The sequence below is a fragment of the Lampetra planeri genome, chromosome 3 (genome assembly GCF_965212315.1).
Source record: "Lampetra planeri chromosome 3, kcLamPlan1.2.h2, whole genome shotgun sequence".
Taxonomy (NCBI): domain Eukaryota; kingdom Metazoa; phylum Chordata; class Hyperoartia; order Petromyzontiformes; family Petromyzontidae; genus Lampetra; species Lampetra planeri.
The window spans coordinates 8,171,409-8,191,558 of NC_136109.1; the positions used below are offsets into that span (position 1 = coordinate 8,171,409).

The 20,150-nt window shown below is 47.9% G+C and overlaps 1 protein-coding gene across 1 annotated transcript; it reads right to left on the reverse strand.

Annotated features, from left to right (window-relative positions):
• Positions 1-1,248: 1,248 nt before the first annotated feature.
• Positions 1,249-19,309, reverse strand: LOC144737596 (B-cell CLL/lymphoma 7 protein family member B-like). The gene is made up of 6 exons (XM_078620358.1): positions 19,072-19,309; positions 16,069-16,150; positions 15,005-15,098; positions 9,889-9,969; positions 7,174-7,256; positions 1,249-1,701 (listed from the first exon to the last, which is right to left on the reverse strand). The coding sequence occupies exons 1-6, from the start codon at positions 19,161-19,163 to the stop codon at positions 1,330-1,332; spliced, it is 804 nt and encodes a 267-aa protein (XP_078476484.1). The 5' UTR covers positions 19,164-19,309; the 3' UTR covers positions 1,249-1,329.
• Positions 19,310-20,150: the final 841 nt, after the last annotated feature.

The following is a 20,150-nucleotide window of genomic DNA, read 5'->3' on the forward strand; positions in this document are numbered from 1 at the left end:
CGTTGCCTCTAAGTCATTAGAGGCACTATCATTCACTGCAATGTAACAACATATATTTTTCATTAAATCGGGATTCTGAATTCAGTGATAATTGCACTGCAATGTGACAATTTTATAACCATAGTTGTAAAGGCCTTTCAGCCGCTATTTAAATTACGACTGTACGTATATTGCACTACAAAACGATGGTTGTTGGGAGGCACGTGTATTGCTAAAATTGTTACTTCGAGAATCTAATATTTTCATGTGGTCATAACTCTTGAGCAGGGTGCGAAGCAATGGGAGAGAGCGCACCATGTACGTGCTAGAAAACGTTGGCGACATTGAACGATCCTTGAGGCCGACTGCTCAGATAAAACCCGCTGGGTGTGCACGTCCCAGCAGACACTACATGCGCTGAAAGACTGGCCTCTCAAACGCGCGCGCGCGTGTGTACGAGGATGTGTGCGTCGAAGGATTTAAGCGGTGTTGAGGGCTCCGCCAAACGGCCTTCACTTAATATCACCTACAGTGCTGAGCATTTTGCTGGCAATTACCCGCACTGCAATGGGAATGCCAGCCACAGATGAGAACCAGAGATTGGCTCGTACACTCCGATCCCTACACTTGCTCGCTTTGACACTCGTTCTCTCACGTGATCTCACTCACTCACACGCTCCTTCACCTATGACCAAATGATTGAATAAATCTCTGCTAAAGATCAAGTAAGCCTAAATGTGCCTGAGCTCATCACGTATCGGTTGACTACATGGATGAATTTGCCCATTCATCCACACTCACCTAGCCATCACTTGCCCGTGGTCTCCCACCCATCACTCGCTACAATAGAAATACGATTTACAAAGCGTCTAAATAAAACTGCCTCTCAAGATACTTTACAAGCGTGAGGGGCGGCATTCATACGAGAGAGATGGAGAGGCGCAGGAGAGAATGAGACTGCAGAGCAGCAACGATGGGAATGAAGCGTAGGATGGAGAGAAACAGTCATATGTAGAAAGTTTCAAGCCTTAACTGGAACAGGGCGGGGGGGGGGGGCATTCGTGTGGTTGTCAGACAGAGGAAGTTCCAGACCATAGGGACAGCAGGGATGGCAGTGGAGTGAGTCCCCACCCCAACGATGATCAAAAGGTTGAGAGGTAGTCACTCGCCCCTCACCCACTCATCTCAGGCACTCTCTCCACCCTCCCATTCACTCACTCCTCACTCGCGACGTCTCCCACCCCTTTGCCCGCTATCTCCTCACTTGTCCCCCACTCCTTTACTCACCCCCCCCAACATCCTCCATCATCACCTCACCCCTTCCCCCACCTCCTCTTCTCCTTCCCCCCATCACTCCACTGGCGTAGCACAGTCCTCCATTTTGCCATCTTCCAGCGGAAGTGACGAGGAAGAAGACGACGAGGTGGACGGGGTAGACAAGGCGAGGTCAGATGTCCCGCCCTTCATGGGCATCGTCGCCGCTGCCCCCTCTTCTTCCTCCTCCTCCTCTTTGCCGTCGTTGGCATCTGGGGCGGCCGAGAGCGGGGTCTCTGGTCCTCCTGTCTCGCGTGGCAGCTGGGACCGGCACGATGTCGACGACGGTGATGACGACGATGATGGCTCTGGCTCTGGCTGTGAAGGAGGAGGCGGCGGCGATGCCGGTTGCTCCTCTTGCGTGCGCATCCTCTTCAGTGGGGGCGCCACCTCATCCTCCAGCACCTGCTGGGGTAACCAGCGTTTGTGTGCGCACATGATAATAAGGATGAGTTGATGGCTCTCTCATAGACATCGATACACTTGCATGCATGTATGTTGAACTTCTTTCGCACCGTATGTAGCCGATAGTGCGAATCAAAGGTGCGGGGGGGGGGGGGGAAGGACAACAAACTAAACACAAAAAGCAGTTCGAAAGAAATTATTTTTCCAAACTTAAAAGTGCATAGCTCTAGTGGCTTCCTAATATCGGAAGAGCGTTCCAAAGCTTACGCATATTTGCATAGCCTACCCAGGCAGTTAGGGAAAGTCCCATTAGCATGCACCCATGAAGGTTACCACAGCACACAATGGGGTGGTTGTGACGCTAGCACCACACCCAGCCGCTTTCTCCCCCACTGCGCCAAGTACTCATTTAAAGCTGAATCGACCTCGAGGAGGGCCCAGGACCGGTTCGGATATTCACATCCTGTCGATAGCCTTGAACCGAACTTAGGTCACCGTTTTCAGAGAGCATTGCGAAAACCACTACGCTACCACCACTCTACCCATAGCACACACAAAATAAAGACAAATATCCCCAATATCGCCTTAAAAGACTGTTGGGGCAAGTGCTGTTAGCGAGCACCTACGAAGGCCAGCACGGCATACGACGGGGTGGTTTGCCAGCACCACGCATGGCCGCCTTTATCTCCTGAGTGGCGATGTTTACACATCGCACCAAGTACTCATTTGAGGCCGAGTCGACATAGTGGAGGCTGAGGACCAGTTCAGATAATCGTCAGTGGTGTTGGCCATGAGTGGGAATCGAACCCGGGTCGCCAGATTCGTTGCACAACAAAACCGCTCCACACACACTCGCAAATACACACAACCAATAATGATATTGACAGCCGCCAAGTGGCGTCATGTTGCGCTGAAATCAACAAGGCGCTTGCGCCAGGCTAGGCGTGTTGAGAGATAAAAGGCCTTGCAGCCGCCTGTGTAAGTTCCGGAAGGGACGTATCTTCGGCGCCCCGACACGGGAACAACAACAGCCTGGCCACGATAATGAGCGTCCTATTGTGGGTGCTGTGTGTTCAGCGGATTTCAGCCGACGCTGGGCAATCGAGAACTCAAGACTCCTGGAGGAGAGGTCGTGTTCGCCCTCTGTGCCACTAAGGGTTTATTAAAAATAGTAAGTCTACGTCAACATGCGCGCGCGCGCCCAACCATGCACACGCGGAGTTGACATGCGCACACATGAGCGCGCATTTTTTAAATGCGCGCACACAAGCATGTACAAACGCAGAGGAACACACGCACAGACGAATACGCATGCTCATGAATACGCATTCAAAAGTGCACTCGTAAGTATGTGCAGACACAAAACACTAAGACATGCACACATGTACAAAGATCCACCGTGTAGCATTAACAGACTGTTGGGGCAAGTGTGCTGTTTGCCAGCACCTATGAAGGCCAGCACGGCATACAAGGGGGTGGGTGGCCAACACCACGCCCGGCCGTTTTTGTCTCCCTAGTGGCGATGTTTACACACCGCACCAGGTCCTCATTTGAGGCCGAGTCGACCTAGGGGAGGCCCATGACCAGTTCAGATATTTGTCACTGGTGTTGGCCATGAGCGGTAACTGAGCTCAGGTGCCGGGTTCGTAGCGCAGAGCGCAAACCGCTACACTACCGCTCCCCACACGTGTAATACACACGCACACAGACATGCACAAGAGCCCATATTCAAAAATCTGCACGCACACAAGTGTACACATATGCACCACCAGACAGATGTATTACACAGACAAGCATATGTATACACACACGCAGAGACACCATACACAACCGCATTCATTCACGCAAGTGGACACTAAAACAGGTGGACACAACACATGCATGAGGGCGGACAAGCAAAGACAACACATACACAGAGACAAGCAATTGCACATATGCATGTTCAACACACAAGCGTGCACACAATCACTTACACGCACACAAAAGCACATGTGTGCACTCGCACACAAACGCACATATGAAAGCACGCACACGTATACACACTGCACATACAAGCGCACACACACTCCCGAGCCACGACTACCACGACACACCATGTCAGCTGTTCAGAAACGCTCTTTTTAAAAATAATCATAATAATTAAATAATGCCTTGCGTGGCGCCCCCGTCACAGAGAGTGTCAAATTCACCTCCGAGTGCTGATGACGCGAGGCAGCTGGTACACACGCATGTCCGTACGCACACCAACGCACGCACGTGTGGTGGGGGGCGCGCGGAATTATCTTCAGGAATCCGTGTTCCTGCGACTGCTACAATGCTAACAAGCCGAGCCCGAACTCTAACCCTAACAAACCGGGCCCCGTGGGTCTGTGAGTGTGGGCGCGTATGGGTGTTTTATGGGCCCGTGTGTGCTTTGTATGGGTGGTATGTAGTGTGCATTCTCTTTATGTGTGATTGTGTGGATGCGTGTGTATGTACACCTAGCCTGGCACAAGTGCGATGGTGATGTCACCACCACGTCATGGCGAACGGCGGTTATTTTAGCTGTTGTGTGTATATATTTGTGTGTGCACAAAGAGCGGCTAGTGGTCGTGTTGTGGTGAGCACACCAAGCTAAGAACTCGGCAATCAGAGTTCGATTCCCACTCACGACCAATAAGAGTGGAGAAAATCTGTACTAATATTTGACCTCTTCAAGGTCGAGTACCTGGTGCGGTATGTAAACATCAGCAATGGAGAAACAAAGGCGGCCGTGTGTGGTGTTGGCCACCCACCCCTTTGTGTGCCGTGCCGGCCTGCATGGGTTGTCGCTAACAGCACGTGCCCCAACAGTCTGTTAAGGCTATACAGGGGATCTTTGTGTGCGCATGTGTGTGCGTGTGTGTTCCTCCGTGGGGAGCGGTTAGCGCGCTGCGCTACAAACCTGGCGACCGATTCCCACTCACGGCCAACATCAGTGACGATTATCTAAACCGGTCCTGGGCCTCCCCGAGGTTGACTCAACCTCAAATGAGTACCTGGTGCGATGTGTAAACATCGCCACTAGAGAGACAAAGGCGGCCGGGGGTGGTGTTGGCCACTCACCGCCTCTCGTGTGCCGTGCTGGCCTTATTAGGTGCTCGCTAACAGCACTTTGCCCTACAGTCTGTTAAGGCTATACGGGGGATCTTTTTATCTTTGTGTGTTCGTCCATGTAGTATTATAGACTGTCGGGGCAAATGCTCCTGGCAAGCACCAATGAAAACTTAACTAAATGGTACCGTCACGTGAAAGGCAAGGAATGATGGATAGTCGCAATCTTGTCTCTTTCACATTTCTAGCCTGCATGTAGCTTTTATGAGTTTATACTCTGAGGTTTTTTCGGTAAAGTCACGTAGGTGACTAGCTGTGATGGTCCCACCTGATGACGGAAATTTGTGTTGCCTCCAAAACGTCGTGATTTATAATTTTATTTCAATTATTATTTCTATTATTTTATTTTATTATTTATTTTTACCTACGTGACTTTACCGAAAAAACCTAAGAGTATGAATCCTTGCAGTCATCAAAGCTTCAAATCTATAATTTTCTGAGTTGCTCATGAATTAAAGTGTTTAAATTAATAGGTGTCTATTTGGTATTTGAACATCTTAACATTGCTGGAATCGGTAACGCCTATTCATGTTTCATCTTAGTAATGGAATTTGGTTTCGCTTTAGTAGGGTGTTTTCCAGCAGCGGTGTTTGCCCCAAAACTCTATAAGGCAACATAGGGGATCTGTGTATAAGGCATAATAGGATTGACAGAGGTCGCAATCAATCCTGTCGCCATCTATAAATCATCTTTTTCATGTACTATTGTTACGACTAAAGTTGACACAGAACATGACGGAGTGGCGTTCCCTTTGTCTCGCTAAAGCTGATATTTACACAGCTCACACCTGATACGGGTACGAAAGAGTAATATCACCCACTGCAACTACGATGTCAGCAACTTTGCGTTGACTTCTGGTCAAAGACAACAGTGATACCTCACTGACCTGTCCCTCTCTCCTTTGTATTATAAGAGCACGAAGGCAACAAAGTGGTGGCCTCATGTGCCAAGCCGGTATTATTAAAAGGTGCTCACTAACAACACTCGATCCTACAGTCTATAATACTAAATGGGAAGGTGTGAATGTGTTTTTTTGTTTGTGTACCTGGGGAGTGTGTGTACTTGGGGCAGTGTGTTCATGGCAGCTCTGGTTTGGCGGTGGAGGTCATGTTCCCAAGTGTAACGATCAATTACTAATTTTAATGCATGCCCTACACTGTGCAAAAGTTGCCTGGCGTGCCTCTCCACATAAAGCGTCAGCTATTTCACGGCCACATTCAGGTCCTCTCATCTCTATGCTTATAATGCATGGACTCGATTAATAATTTCCCGTTCCGAGATGACTGCAAGTTTCAGGATGGGTCCCATTCACCTCCGAATCTCAGAACGTGCACGCGGTTCGGCATTAATTTTATTTAGAGGTGTAGCGCTATTGTTTTTAAAGACAATGTACTCACCGCAGAGAACTATTAGTGACACGACCGCACTCTGATAGCTGGCGCCAATCTGTGCCAAATGCCCTCCCCGCCTGGCCTTGTCGCAGCCTCGGTACCGATAAAGTTATTTTATTTTTTCTTCCACTTCTATTCCCAATGGAATCAAACGAAAAACTGACGACGTACACATATGACATTGGAACGGGTTAAAATAAATATTCAAGCTGACCTGACTGCAGTCCATTCTGGGTATATCCAGACTGGACTGTGTAGGGATCTCACAGCACTTGTGTGCATATGAGTGTATATATGTAAGGAAAAGTGATGTAGTGTTTAACACACTGCGCTACAAACTCAGCGGACCAGAGGCTGATTCCTAGTCATGATTAACGTGAATTGTGATATCATTATTGGTACTGGATCTCCCCTCTATCAAATCAGCCTGAAATTAGTTCCTGTTGTGGTGTGTAGACATCAACACTGGAGGAAAAAAGAGTGGCAAGGCATTGTGCTGGCCAAACCACGTGTGTCATGCTGGCCTTAATAAGTGCTCACAAATAGCACTTGCTTATATGGTTCATATATGTTACACAGGAGATCTTTGCCTTTGAATAGTGTACACTGTATGGTGTGTATGAGTCAGTGTGTGTGTGTGGAGCAGTAGTACAGCGATTAGCTGTACTACTGCGATTAGCTGTACTACGAATCCGGTGACCAAAGTTCGATTCCCGCTTACGGTCAACATCCGTGACGATCATCTGAACTGATCCTGGGCCTCCCCAGCCTCAAATGAGTACCTGGTGCGATGTGTAAACATCGCAACTGGGGAGACAAACGCGCCCAGGCATGGGGCTGGTCACCCACCTCCTAGTGTGATGTGCCAGCCTTCATAGGTGCTTGCTCACAGAACTTGCCCCAACAGTCTGTTAAGGCTTTACGGGGGACCTTTGTCTTATGTCCGTCTCACCTGTCCGTGTAGAAAGATGGGGTGTGGCTCCTCCTTGGTGAGTTCTGGAGGATGCTCGTAATCTGGCACAGACATGGCTGCTTCTATAAGAAAGCACAGCACATGCAATAGACACAATAAATAGACACACACATATCAAATACATTGCTTTTATGGCTTTGTTTTGGTGATTTCGAAAAGTTTTTTTGGTTTGGCCATGTTTGTTTGTTGTAGTACAGAGTTAGACTGATGGCCTTAATCTAAGTTGTCTTGTGGTTGTTGTTGTTTGACTTGCATCCCACTGGGATTTTTGCACACAGCGTTGGTGTACGGTGCTTTTTCTGCAATATTTAGCTGTCTTTTCTTGGATTTTCTGTTTGCACATAGTCACATAGTCACTTTAAGATGTTTTTTTTTTGTTGCAGTTGCACCCGATTCAAGAGCCGAATGGCTCACAGGGCTATAACAAATAAATGAAACTGAAATACACATTCTGCATATAACAGTATTACGCATATACACTCAAGTACACAATGGTCAGTGCTTTTCTACCCGATGGTGCGTGTTGTCAAACTGTACACTCGTGTTACCGTAGAGTTGGCTTGCTACTCTAGTGTGTTGGTTTTTTTTTATTACATTATTCCACTAGTGTTTGTCAAACAGTTTCAGCATAGTGTTTGAGTGTTACTATCATGAGTTACCATCTGTGTGATTTACTATCATTGGAGTCGCTCCAATGTCATTTTAGAGTTTGTCACTATAGTGTGTTTGTATTACAACAGCAAAGGTCGAGCCCTTTAATTGCTTGTTCACGACACTGTTAGCAGAAGGGCCTCCACTAAAGGGAATTCCAGAGAGCCACTCTAGAGGGTATTTGGCCTATTGTTCTACCTCTTACAAGGTCGGGAATTATAAGGTCGTGCTCATTACACGCCAAGTGCTTGCCACAAACGAACCACAATACCTTGCTAATTTTATCAAGGAGCACAAACCATCACGCAAACTCCGGTTGTCCTCGCAGCGGCTTCTGGCTAACCATCGAACAAAGACGGTCAACTGCATCGCGCACTTTCAGATGCGCTTCTGCGGCCGTCTGGAACGCTCTTCCTTCCAATATTAAGGAAGCCACTGGATCTATGCACTTTTAAATCTAAAACTGAAAACTCATTTCTTTAGAACTACTTTTAGTGTTTAGTTGGTTGCCCTTCCCCCGTGTCTCCGATTAGCAGGGTTAGCTACTTACGGTGCGAAAGAAGTTCAACAGACATAAATACATACCCCGCACTTTACCCCACCATACAAGGCCTGCCAATCCGGCTGCGGTTGTACCTATTTCTACTGTAGGATGGATGGCGGTGGGGGAGATTTGCAAAACTTGCCCCATTATTTGAACTGCCGCACACCAGGAGATCAAATTGAACTTGCGACCTGAGGATTGCAAGTCAAGCATGCAAACCATTACACCATGGCAGCATAAATGCTATAGTATTTGTTACTAAAAACATGCTAGTGTGCACTTTTGTATTACTGCCATGTGGTTGGTTATCGCTATACTGTGCATTTGTGCGCATCAACTAAAGTGTGTGTTGTTAAAATAGTGTGTTTATACTTGTGTGTCACGAGAATGTGTGTTTTGTGTTTAAATAGTTTGTGACTAGCCTGACTAAAGTAGGTATTTACGACTGCTGTTTACTATCTTACGTGCTACCATAGTATGCCTGTTACTAAAGTGTGTTACTAGTGTGTGTGTCTATTGTACATAATACTTTAGTAGGCGCTACTATCGTTTTTAAGTTACCAAAGTCTGTAAATATTGTGCGTGTGTGTGTTACTACAGTACGTTTGTGTGTCACAGTGCATCGTGATAGTACGTAAGTTCACGCACTGCGCTATGAATCTAGCGACCCGAGTTCGATTCCCGCTCGCAGCCAACACCAGTGAAGATTAGCTGAACCGGCCCTGGGCCTACCCGAGGTCGACTCAGCCTCAAATAAGTACCTGATGCGTTGTGTGAACATCACCACTGATCACCGCTCGCCACGTTTCCATTCATTGTGTTGAGCACTACGTGATGTCTTTGATCACCGCTCGCCCTCCGTCCCGGCGCGTCTCCATTCATTGTGTTGAGCACTGCGTGCAGTCTTTGATCGCCGCTCGCCCTCCGTCCCGACACGTCTCCATTCATTGTGTTGAGCACTGCGTGCAGTCTTTGATCACCGCTCCTCCTCCCTCCCGATACGTTTCCATTCATTGGCTACCACAGCCTGATAAGCTCTCCCCCCCCCCCTCTCCACCTCCCTTCAACTTGCTTATAAGGGATTACATCTTGAATCATTGCTTCACTTGATGCAGCTAATTCGGCTGTGACGGTCCCACCTGATGACGGAGACTTGTGTTGCCTCCGAAACGTCGTGAATTTTATTTTGTTTTGTTTTATTTTACTTTCATTAATTTTAATGTTTTTACCTACGTGACTTTACCGAAAAAACCTGAGAATATGAATCATTGCAGTCACGAAAGCTTCAAATCTAGAATCACCACTCAAGAAACAAAGACGGTCAGGCGTGGTGCTGGCCACCCACCTTCCCATGTGCCGTGCCGGCTTTTATAGGTGCTCGCTAACACAGCACTTGCCTCAAAATCGTGTTTAGGCTATAATGGGGGATTGTTGTTTTTGTTACCATAAGTGTATGTGTTACTGTTGTGTTTGTACACCACTCTGTGCTTTTGTGTTACCATCATCTCCGAGAGCCGGGGGTTGGCTTGAAATGTCTCTTCCAGGACTGGAACACCCACTAACATCGTTACTGTTCTCCTCTACACAACGACACACCAACAACAACAAAATAATGAATGCGTGAAGATAACATGAATACGTCAACACTCACAAGGCAAAGCATATCCCCTAGGGCTGGGACAAATTAGTCAATTAATCGACGAAATATTGTCACAGACTACTTTTTTGTGGTTGAGTACTCAGGCTCCTTTAACTATTTTTTATTTTACCAGGTAAGGCCCACTGAGCTACATAAGCTATTCTGCAGAAGCAACTAGGCGACAAATGATAGCTCAACAAAGTGGCTTATCGTGTGGAAATGCGTAGCAGCCAAAGAAGCTTAAATGCACGTTTCTAAATATGGAGGGAAAAACCTGAGGACCTGTAAAAAAATACACGCAGCCACGGAGAGAGAGACAAGCAAACTCCAAATATACGGGCATGGTCAGGGCCGGGATCAAACCCACAAAACCTCCTGAATACCTGATGAGGTAGTTAACATCTTACCACTGCAGCGAGATGTTAAACTATGACAACAAAAAGGTGATAACAAAAACACGCAGTCTAACGCAGATGATGCCGACGACACCACAAATGCACTGCTCATCATGTCCAGTCCAGCGGCAGATGTGAGAAGAGAGGTGAGAATGTTTTCATCCAATTATTTTCGTGTTATTCGAGTAATGGAACCGATCATCCGTAATCGATTACTCAAGCAATCAAAGAGAGCACAGCTTGCGTCTCCCTGCTCAAACAAGAAATGTGGCAACACTTATCTTTCTCGGTGGCCAGTGGAGAAAATTCCATATTCTCATGGCAGGGACTAGTTCATCCACAGGACAAATACTGCTGCTTTCTCACAAAGTGATACTAATTTTATTTACCTTAGAGGGATGATCTAATTTAATTTATATTTATAGAGTGACTTAAATAACAGCACTTGACATAAGCTTACAAAACGGTGACAGAATGCAATGATGTACTTGACAGGGGCTTACAAGAATTGAGGAATGAGTGACAGTGATAGAAAGTACTTAAGGCTTATGAAAGGGTAGGAGAGGGATGGGAAGGAGTGGCGAGGAAGAGAGAATGGGCAATAGAGAAGAGGTGAGGGCTTTAAGAGAGGAATTGGAGGATTTTAAGGAGGGGGGGGGGACTACTTAATGTACAAGGAAAGTTGTTAATTCCAGTGGAAGGGTGCAAGGAGGGAAAAAATAATCGAAAACAAGATTGGGCACAGGGAGGAGATACAGAGATAGACAGAACATTGTGAACGACCAAAACCAAGGGATATGGAAGGGAATGAGATAGGCACAATAAGATTGGGCAAGGCCGTGTATGATCTTCCACGTGCAAGCAGTATTCTGAGCATCGAGAAATCGATGCACGAGTTGGTTTAATAACACAAGCCTCACGTCAACAAAGTGGCCACATGATGGCAGTATAGCCAAGTGTTCCTTATTCTAACTCAGGGGTCGACAATCTTTTAAAGAAGCGCCATTTTTTTGTTTTTGTCTCTGGCCAACATAGTTCGAGAGCCGCATCACGCGAAGAGCTACTTGTAGACAACAACAAATATACAGAAGATGACAACCATTCTGCCTTAAATAAACAAAATAGGTGACGGAATAAACTGTCTCTTTAGTTTTCCCACCCCCCTTTAGTAATTCTTTAAAAATAAAGTTCGACTGTACATTTTGTTTTAAAGCTTTCGTGACTGCAGGGATTCATCTTCTTGGTTCTTTCGGTAAAGTCACGTTTACCGAAAGAACCAAGAAGATTTGACTGTACAATTTGTCGTCACCAAGACATTTCATAGTGACCCACTCCCTGCCAAATTTAATCAATTATCTTTACGTTAAATTACGTTTCATTCTTACGGGGGTTATTTTTTAATGGATGCCCACAAGTGGGCAGCCAAAAAGCCGCGTGCAGCTCTTTGGCTGCGGAGCCGCAGGTTGCAGACCCCTCTTCTAACTGCTCGAAGCTTTCAGTGCTCCCTCTCCTACACGCGAGTCTTCCCCAGATACAAAACGGTCACTCCATTCTGTTGTCCAAAAAGAGTTGCCACAGTTGCTCGGCTCGTGGAAAATGCGTTACTGTCATCGGCCACAAAAAAGGGCCCAATAAAATCATCATGGCCTTAGCAGATGCCACTCTTAAGGAATAGCACACGGGTCTGCAACCAAAAGAATATTTTAAAAAATTCGAATTCGGTAAAAAAATAAACCCCAATATTTCAAGAGCCGCAATGCATGTGAATAAGAGGCAATGGTCCTTCACAAATTACGTCACGGATCAGTCGCATGCGGCTCAGGAGCCGACCCATTGGTATTGCGTGTAACGACTGCCGCCTAGTGGTATAGCAGCTTGCTAAGCAAGTGGGAACGACTAACGCAGCGCGCATCGCAAACCCCAATCAAGCACAAATGCTCTAGCGGCCCCTCCAAACAGCCCCCCACTCTTGGCATGCACAAGTTGTTCGGACGTATAAGTCAAACTACGTTTGAAATTATCCCCGGGCGTGTTCTCTCCTCCTTTTGGCTGCCAATCAATTGTTAGTGTCGACCACCGGGCCATCCATTAAAATCTCTTCTAGCCACGTACCCTGTCCTAGCCCCCCCCCCCCCTTAACGTTTCGAATCACTCCATATTAAACATCCTTTTCACCTCTACTATCTTAGTTTAAAAGAAAATACCAAACCATTCTTGGAAATTAGCTGTTAACTGGCAAAAGGAGGCAGTTTCTGTGCCAGTTATTGCCGGAGGCACTTTTGGCCAAGAGTCAAGCACTGTAGGTTAAACAATTAAAATGGTGGCAGCTCTTGCGGTTATTATACGAAAGTCTAGAAATTGCGTAAATGCAACGACACTGGCATCATAAAACTAAGTGTTGCGATGCGTCTCTGCGTGTAGAATGGAGTGTACCGACAAACCATTGGCCTACAGGAGGCTACGGAGTTCTTTATTAGAAATTTGTCATATATGGTATTCATTCCACTGCTTGTGGACCCCACCTGAAAGGCTTTCACCCCACTCCCACCCTCCCCCCCAAAGGGGAGTACGGCTCAAGAATTGAGAATCGGTGCACAAAGGAACCAACCAGCAACGATACACCCGATTTTTTTCAGGTGTACCCGGATTCACGATTAATATAAATTAAGGCACACCATGTGGAAATTACATGCTTTTACATTTCGGCAAATGCAGTGGACAAAACTGTATATACGAGACAAGAAAACATATCGTAACAAATTCATCGAATCGCTGGGAGGCTGAATCGTCAACATTACCTCCATCACCTCCACCATCACAACTGCAACCAATACCATCAAGAACACCATTATTACCAGAATTAGCACCACCACCAACACCACACCTAAACTACCATTACAACTAGATTCTACATTCACTACCGCTTTGTCAACACCACCAGTACCTCGCCATAATCACAAACTTCATTACCAAAACCACAACAGCCATCACCACCACCACCTCCAGGATTTACTGCTGATTTATTTAATAAGAGTCTTAATGTTAGGGATCAGGGCATGAGCTGGTGACAAGGTTAGGATACACGATAGTATTAGGTTAGGGTCAAGATTAATGTTATATTCAGGGTCAGTCAGATTAGATCAGGGTAAGGGTTATGGCCATTGTTAATGTCGGTCAGGTACGGGGTTAGGATCATGTTAATGTAATGGATAGTCAGTAATAATGTATGAATGTATATTTAACTTATTTCGCACCGTACTTAACCAACCATGCTAATTGGACATGTAGGGGAAGGTTTGGGTGGGTGGTTGGATGAGTGCATGGATGAGTTGGTTGATTTGGGTGGATGGGTGGGTTGATTGGTTTGGATGGGTGGTTGGGTTTGTTGGTTTTGATCAGTGGTCAGCTGGTTGGTTTGGTAGTTGCGTTGATGGGTGTGTTGTTTTGTATTGGTGGCTTTGTTTAGGTGGGTAGCTTAAGATGGGCGAGTTGGTTAGGGCAGGTGGATTGGGTCGGTAACAAGAGTGGGTGGGTGAGAGATTGGATGATTGACAGAGTGAATCAGTGGATGGTTAAGTTTGTGAGTAGGTAAGTGACAATGACTGGGTGTGTTGTTGTGACCTGCTGTATGGTGGCTGAACCCTTTGTGGATGAGATGAAGTCTTGTCGACAGAGTTTTCAACGTAGGAGGAGGAATCAAGGAGTTAAGTTCACAGGATAGTGGTTTGATGGATGGTGATGGTTCACATTGGCATGTGAAAACCTACACTGTACTGGCGACGGTGGTTGTGTGTTCTACACAGCAGTGGCCAGATCATTAAACTCAACCAAACTTGCTAATTTCACATCATACAAGACACTAAGGCCACAAAAGATAGCCCACGTGGTCCAGCTCCAGTGGCATATTTTCAACTGTTCTATCAATTCCGACTGGCACCATGGGGATCCTCGCACTAGGGATGAACGATTTGGGGAAAACATCTAATTGCGATTTTTCTGACAGATATAGCGTTTTGATTTGCGATTACATTTTTTTAAGTCAAGCTTCAGTTCAATATTCACTGTGTAATAGATTTATAACATGTGATGGAGCATTACCACATGATACCATCAAAATATGAACTGCTCTATATATTCTAATACAAGGATGAGAACTTTAAAGCTATGAATTGCTTCCAACATGTATTTATTTTTAAAAATGTATTCAAATAGAACAATCAAATATAGAAAAATTGTTAAGTTAAATAAAGTTACAATGATAAAAAATAAAACAATTTCAATAATAGGACTTTTCAAATAGCCTTTGCGATTTCCTAATCGCATTGTTTCAAATTGCGATTTCGATTTGAAATCGATTCATTGTTCAGCCCTACTTGGCAGCCTCATCTGCCTCTTAATGTCAGGGTTAGAGCGAGTGTTAACGTCAGGGTCATTATTGTCAGGGAAAGGGTCAGTGTCAATAGCAGGGAAAGGGTAAGTGTCAATATCAGGGAAAGGGTCAGTGTCAATGGCAGGGGTAGGGTAAGTGTTAATGCCAGGGTCAGATTTAGAATCCTAGTGAAGACGGGTTTAAGCTCAAACCTTGGTACTCAGTCATGAGTGGAGAGGAGCTGTTTTCAGGAGACGTGTGGGCAGACAGGGACAGGGATTTCCCTTGAACCGGCCTGCGCGTTTTCTGCATGCACACACATATACACACACTTCTATAAACAAAGATTCCCACATGTAGCCCACTTAGACAGAAATGGCAAGTGCTCTTACCTTGCACCGAATAATGCTGGCAGGGGACACAAGAAGGTGTTGTGTTAAGCACACAAAGATCCCCCTTAAAGCCTTAACAGACTGTTGGGGCAAGTGCTGTTAAGAGAGCACCTATGAAGGCCGGAACAGCACACGAAGGTGTGGGTGGCCAACACCACGCCCAGCCGACTGTCTCCCGAGTGTTAATATTTACACACCGTACCAAGTACTCATCTGAAGCTGAATCGACCTAGGGGAGGCCCAGGACTGGTTCAGATAATCGTCACTGGTGTTAGCCGTGAATAGGAATCAAACTTGGGTTGCTGGGTTCGTAGCACAGCGCGCTAACCGCTACACTACCGCTCCCCACGCTCACACTGTCACACACACTCGCTGGAGCGAGTGTTCTGGGATCAGCAGTGTGCCTCCAAACATTGTCCCCTCGCTGGGAAGATCCATCTCTCTCTCCACTCTCTCCATACTCTTTACAGCTGGATGGAAGCAACCAAATATTAATGAAACACATTAACATAGGCTTGCAGTGGGTAGGGCTTCAAGGACCTGTCTTTGTAATTGTATGCCATGTTTTATCATAAAAGTCGATGTCCAATGAGATCACAGTAGTCCACTGAGAGGCTGAGCCAGCTAGCCAGATTCACACGCAGAGCCGGCTTGCTTTCCACCGATCATGGAAATGTGCCATGGTGACATCATTGTCTCACAAAAACAAGGTTGTTTTCCACCGACTATTTGCCGAGCTGAGCCAGAACCAAGCTGTGAAACTCTGGCCTCACAGGACACATGAATCTGGCTCCCGAGGCCAAGCGGGGTGACGTCAGCAGCACCGGCTTGGGTTTTGCAGTGGGGAAAAAAAAACTCGTGTCATGCGGGGACCCAACAATCACCTCAAGGGGTTTCCCATCCAGCACTGGCACCCACTTGTAGATGCGCAGTGACGTGTCTCCGACGGTCACCCACCGCTTCTCCCTGCACATTTACAGTAAAGGAGACGTGCAGAGGTGAAATCTCTGTGATTGGAGCTCACAGGGCAGACTCGGGTGCTGTGTGGATGGAGAGGTCAAGTTTCCCTATTGGACAAGTCATGGAGGTACAGACCAAGGTGCTGTTGGTTTTCAACATAATGGTGGAGTTGTGTTTTTTATTTTAATAGACAATACATACTTTTAAAAACTTTACTTATTTAATCCATTGTCATTCATTATGCCTTTGCAAAGCCTGTCATGTCTCCTTGTGTTTCCCCTGCCTCCTAAAGTCCCAGTGTCTTATTTTCAAATGATCCTCCCCCATATTAACTAACATTCACGTTTCCCCCCACAATTGTTGACTCATGTCTTCCATCTATCCCCACCTAGAACCAAACCAGCCAGAATGCGCCAGACCTCATCACATCTCAGAAGTTTATGAAGTGTAATCCCTGTTACTACAATGGATGCCAGGTGTTGTAGGCTTGGGCTACGTAAGTGACTGGGAGATGGCAGCAGGGCAACATTCTTAAATCCATCTATGCAGAGCTTTCAATGTAACCCTCTCTCGATCCCCAGGTATGTATCAGTCTTTTCCCAATTTCTTCAGTTTTATCCCTCATGAAACCAGAAAACGGCCAATCATCCCATTACACGGACCCTCCTCAGCAAGTCTTAAGAGGCTCAGTGATTTCAATTTAAAGCTTTCGTGACTGCAGGGATTCATCTTCTTGGTTCTTTCGGTAAAGTCACGTAGAAGGGAAATAATAAAATAATAAAACATTTATTTTATGTTTTATTTGTATTACTTTATTATTTCCCTTCTACGTGACTTTACCGAAAGAACCAAGAAGAAGGCTCAGTGATGCTCTTCTTGGAATACAAATTTTAATTAAAATGGCATTATTACTACTTATTCCTCCCACACCTCATCATACCTCTCTGTACGTCTCTTAAGAATTCCCATCTCACACGTGTGTTTGTATTTCTCTTGTCTAATCACGTCTCACCATTACATCCCATGTCTGCCTAACACTTGCCCCTGTCATTCCGTCCCTTATCCATTACCCGTGTCTTCCATCTCTCCCCGCATCTCTTGGATGCACATTCACACACTTTAAAGATGTCGATAATGATCAGTATCAAGAAGTGGCTTTTTCAATTCGGAATAATCCGTCGACCAACACCACGGCGTTAGACGTACTCAGACAAACTGACTTTCATCTGGGATAAGAAGGTGCATTCAGTTTGTGTAAATAGGAAAGCATTGACTTGTACCATGAATAAACCATGTTTTCTGAAATCACTGTTTTGATAATGACCTTTAAAATAACACCAGATCATGCATGTCATTTTAGGATGATTGCGAATTGACTGAGGTCGCCAAATATTGTGGAACTGCCCATGTGTCCACCCATGACCTCTCTGTTTGCCTTTCACAATCCCTTCATATGCATTTTGGTCTCCCCCCCCACCCCATCTAACACCGTCTCCCCACATCGCTTACCCTCCCTGGCTCTCCCATCATCTCCCGCTGTCTCCCCCACATGTATCCCCGTGTCCTCTTCCCGCATCTCTTACTATTTATCCTATCAAGCAGTCAATGGTCAGCATGCCCCTGTCTCTTCATTTTTGACGTATCTCCCCCCCCCCACCTCTGATCTCTAACCAACTCCCGTAAAATCACTCTCCCCTCTATCCCGACCATCTCTCTCGTCTCACCGCGTCTCTCGCCCCCTGTTGTTCTCAGTGTATCAATGTCTGCCCCTCTCTCTCTTCCGTCAAAACAATTCACACGCCCATGTGTCTCCTCTCCCCACCCCGTCTCCCAGTGCCTATCCCCTCTTTTTCCCATCTCCCAGCCTCTCTCTCTAACCCATGTCGCCTGGAACCCCCCCCCCGTCTCTCTCGCCATTCTCCCAGTCTATCTCTCTCCTTATCTCCCCGTGTCGCTCCCCCCGGCGTCTCCCTCCTCGTGTCTCTTTCGCCCGTCTGTCCGCGTCTCTCGTCTGTCCGCGTCTCTCCCCGCGTATCTCGTCTCTCCCAGCTAATCTCGTCTGTCCGTGTCTCTCGTATGTCTGTGTCTCTCGTATGTCTGTGTCTCTCTCTCCGTGTCTCTCTCCCCACGTCTCCCCGTGTCTCTCTCCCCGTGTCTCTCTCCCCGTGTCTCTCTCCTCGTGTCTCTCTCCCCGTGTCTCTCTCCTCGTGTCTCTCTCCCCATGTCTCTCTCCCCATGTCTCCCCGTGTCTCTCTCCCCATGTCTCCCCGTGTCTCTCTCCCCATGTCTCCCCGTGTCTCTCTCCCCATGTCTCCCCGTGTCTCTCTCGCCCACGTCTCTCTCCCCGTGTCTCTCTCCCCACGTCTCTCTCCCCGTGTCTCTCTCCCCACGTCTCCCCGTGTCTCTCTCCCCACGTCTCCCCGTGTCTCTCTCCCCGTGTCTCTCTCCCCATGTCTCTCTCTCCGTGTCTCTCTCCCCACGTCTCCCCGTGTCTCTCTCCCCACGTCTCTCTCCCCGTATCTCTCTCCCCATGTCTCCCCGTGTCCCTCTCCCCATGTCTCCCCGTGTCTCTCTCCCCACGTCTCTCTCCCCGTGTCTCTCTCCCCACGTCTCTCTTCCCGTGTCTCTCTCCCCTCGTCTCCCCGTGTCTCTCTCCCCGTGTCTCTCTCCCCATGTCTCTCTCCCCACGTATCTCTCCCCACGTCTCTCTCCCCGTGTCTCCCCGCGTCTTCCCACGTCTCCCCGTGTCTCCCCGTGTCTCTCTCCCCACGGCTCCCCGTGTCTCTCTCCCCACGTCTCCCCGTGTGTCTCTCCTCGTGTCTCTCCTCGTGTGTCTCTCCTCGTGTCTCTCCCCGTGTCTCTCTCCCCGTGTCTCCCCACGTCTCTCCCCCCGTGTCTCGCCGTGTCTCTCTCCCCACGTCTCTCACCATCTCCTAACGCGGTCTATGGCCGCCATCACCCGCTTCATGTCGTCCTTGGCGCGGCTCCGCGTCTCCGCTCGCGCCGTGCGCCCCGACATGGCGGGATCGAGGAGGAGGCACACGGAGGAGAAAGCAGCGGAGGATGATGGAGGAGGAGGAGGTGGTGATGATGATGAAGACGACGGCGACGAGGCAGAGGAGGATCGCGACAGTGCCGCCCGCGCCGAGAGAAGAAGTTGAGGGAAAGTTCGCGCTGCCTGCTGGGAAATCAACAGGCGTGACGTCACGGGCCCCGCGAGAACATGGCGCGAGCGCGCGTCACGTGACCGGGGAATTTTGGGGGGGGGATGGGGGGAGTGGAGGGAGAGATGGGAGATTAAGGATTGGGAGGAACGGAGGGAGATGAGGGATTGGGAGGAGAGGTGGGAGATGGGGGATTGGGAAGAGAGATTGGAGATGAGGGGATTGGGGGGAGAGATGGGAGATTAAGGATTGGGAGGAGAGGTGGGAGATGGGGGGAGTGGGGGGAGAGGTGGGAGATTAAGGATTGGGAGGGGAGGTGGGAAATGATGGATTGGGAGGAGAGATGGGAGTGGAGGGAGAGATGGGAGATGAAGGGAGTGGGAGGAGAGGTGGGAGATTAAGGATTGGGAGGAGAGGTGGGAGATGAGGGATTGGGAGGAGAGATGGGAGATTAGGGGAATGGGGGAGAGATGGGAGATGAGAGGAGTGGGGGAGAGTTGGGGGAGTGGGGGGAGATGCAGGGAGTGGGAGATTACGGGAGGGGGACAGAGAATGGAGATGAGGGGATGGGGGGTGGGGTACAGCACCCCGGAGCGGGAGCTATAGGTGTTTCGTGTTGGTCAGCCCCAGGACCACTCGGAGGGGGGTCCAATCTCTAGGCGACCCACATCACCTCGTTCCGACCTCTGAGCAAGGAACCCCCAGATCCATTCTGTCATTCCTCAGTCCCGCTCTCCTCAGTAAAAGAAAGTCCCTCATTCGCCCCGAAGTGCCTCATTCACCTCGGCCAGTAGCTTGGTCAACCTTAACTATTTGTCTCGTGATGTGAGGCCAACATGTTG

Excerpts from the sequence above, each read along its gene's own strand:
- LOC144737596 (XM_078620358.1), bottom strand. The coding sequence starts at position 19,163 with ATGTCGGGGCGCACGGCGCGAGCGGAGACGCGGAGCCGCGCCAAGGAC. Across the intron at positions 16,151-19,071 it reads ATAGACCGCGTTAGGAGATG|GGAGAAGCGGTGGGTGACCG; the intron begins GTGAGAGACGTG and ends GTAAATGTGCAG. Across the intron at positions 1,702-7,173 it reads CCATCTTTCTACACGGACAG|CAGGTGCTGGAGGATGAGGT; the intron begins GTGAGACGGACA and ends TGGTTACCCCAG.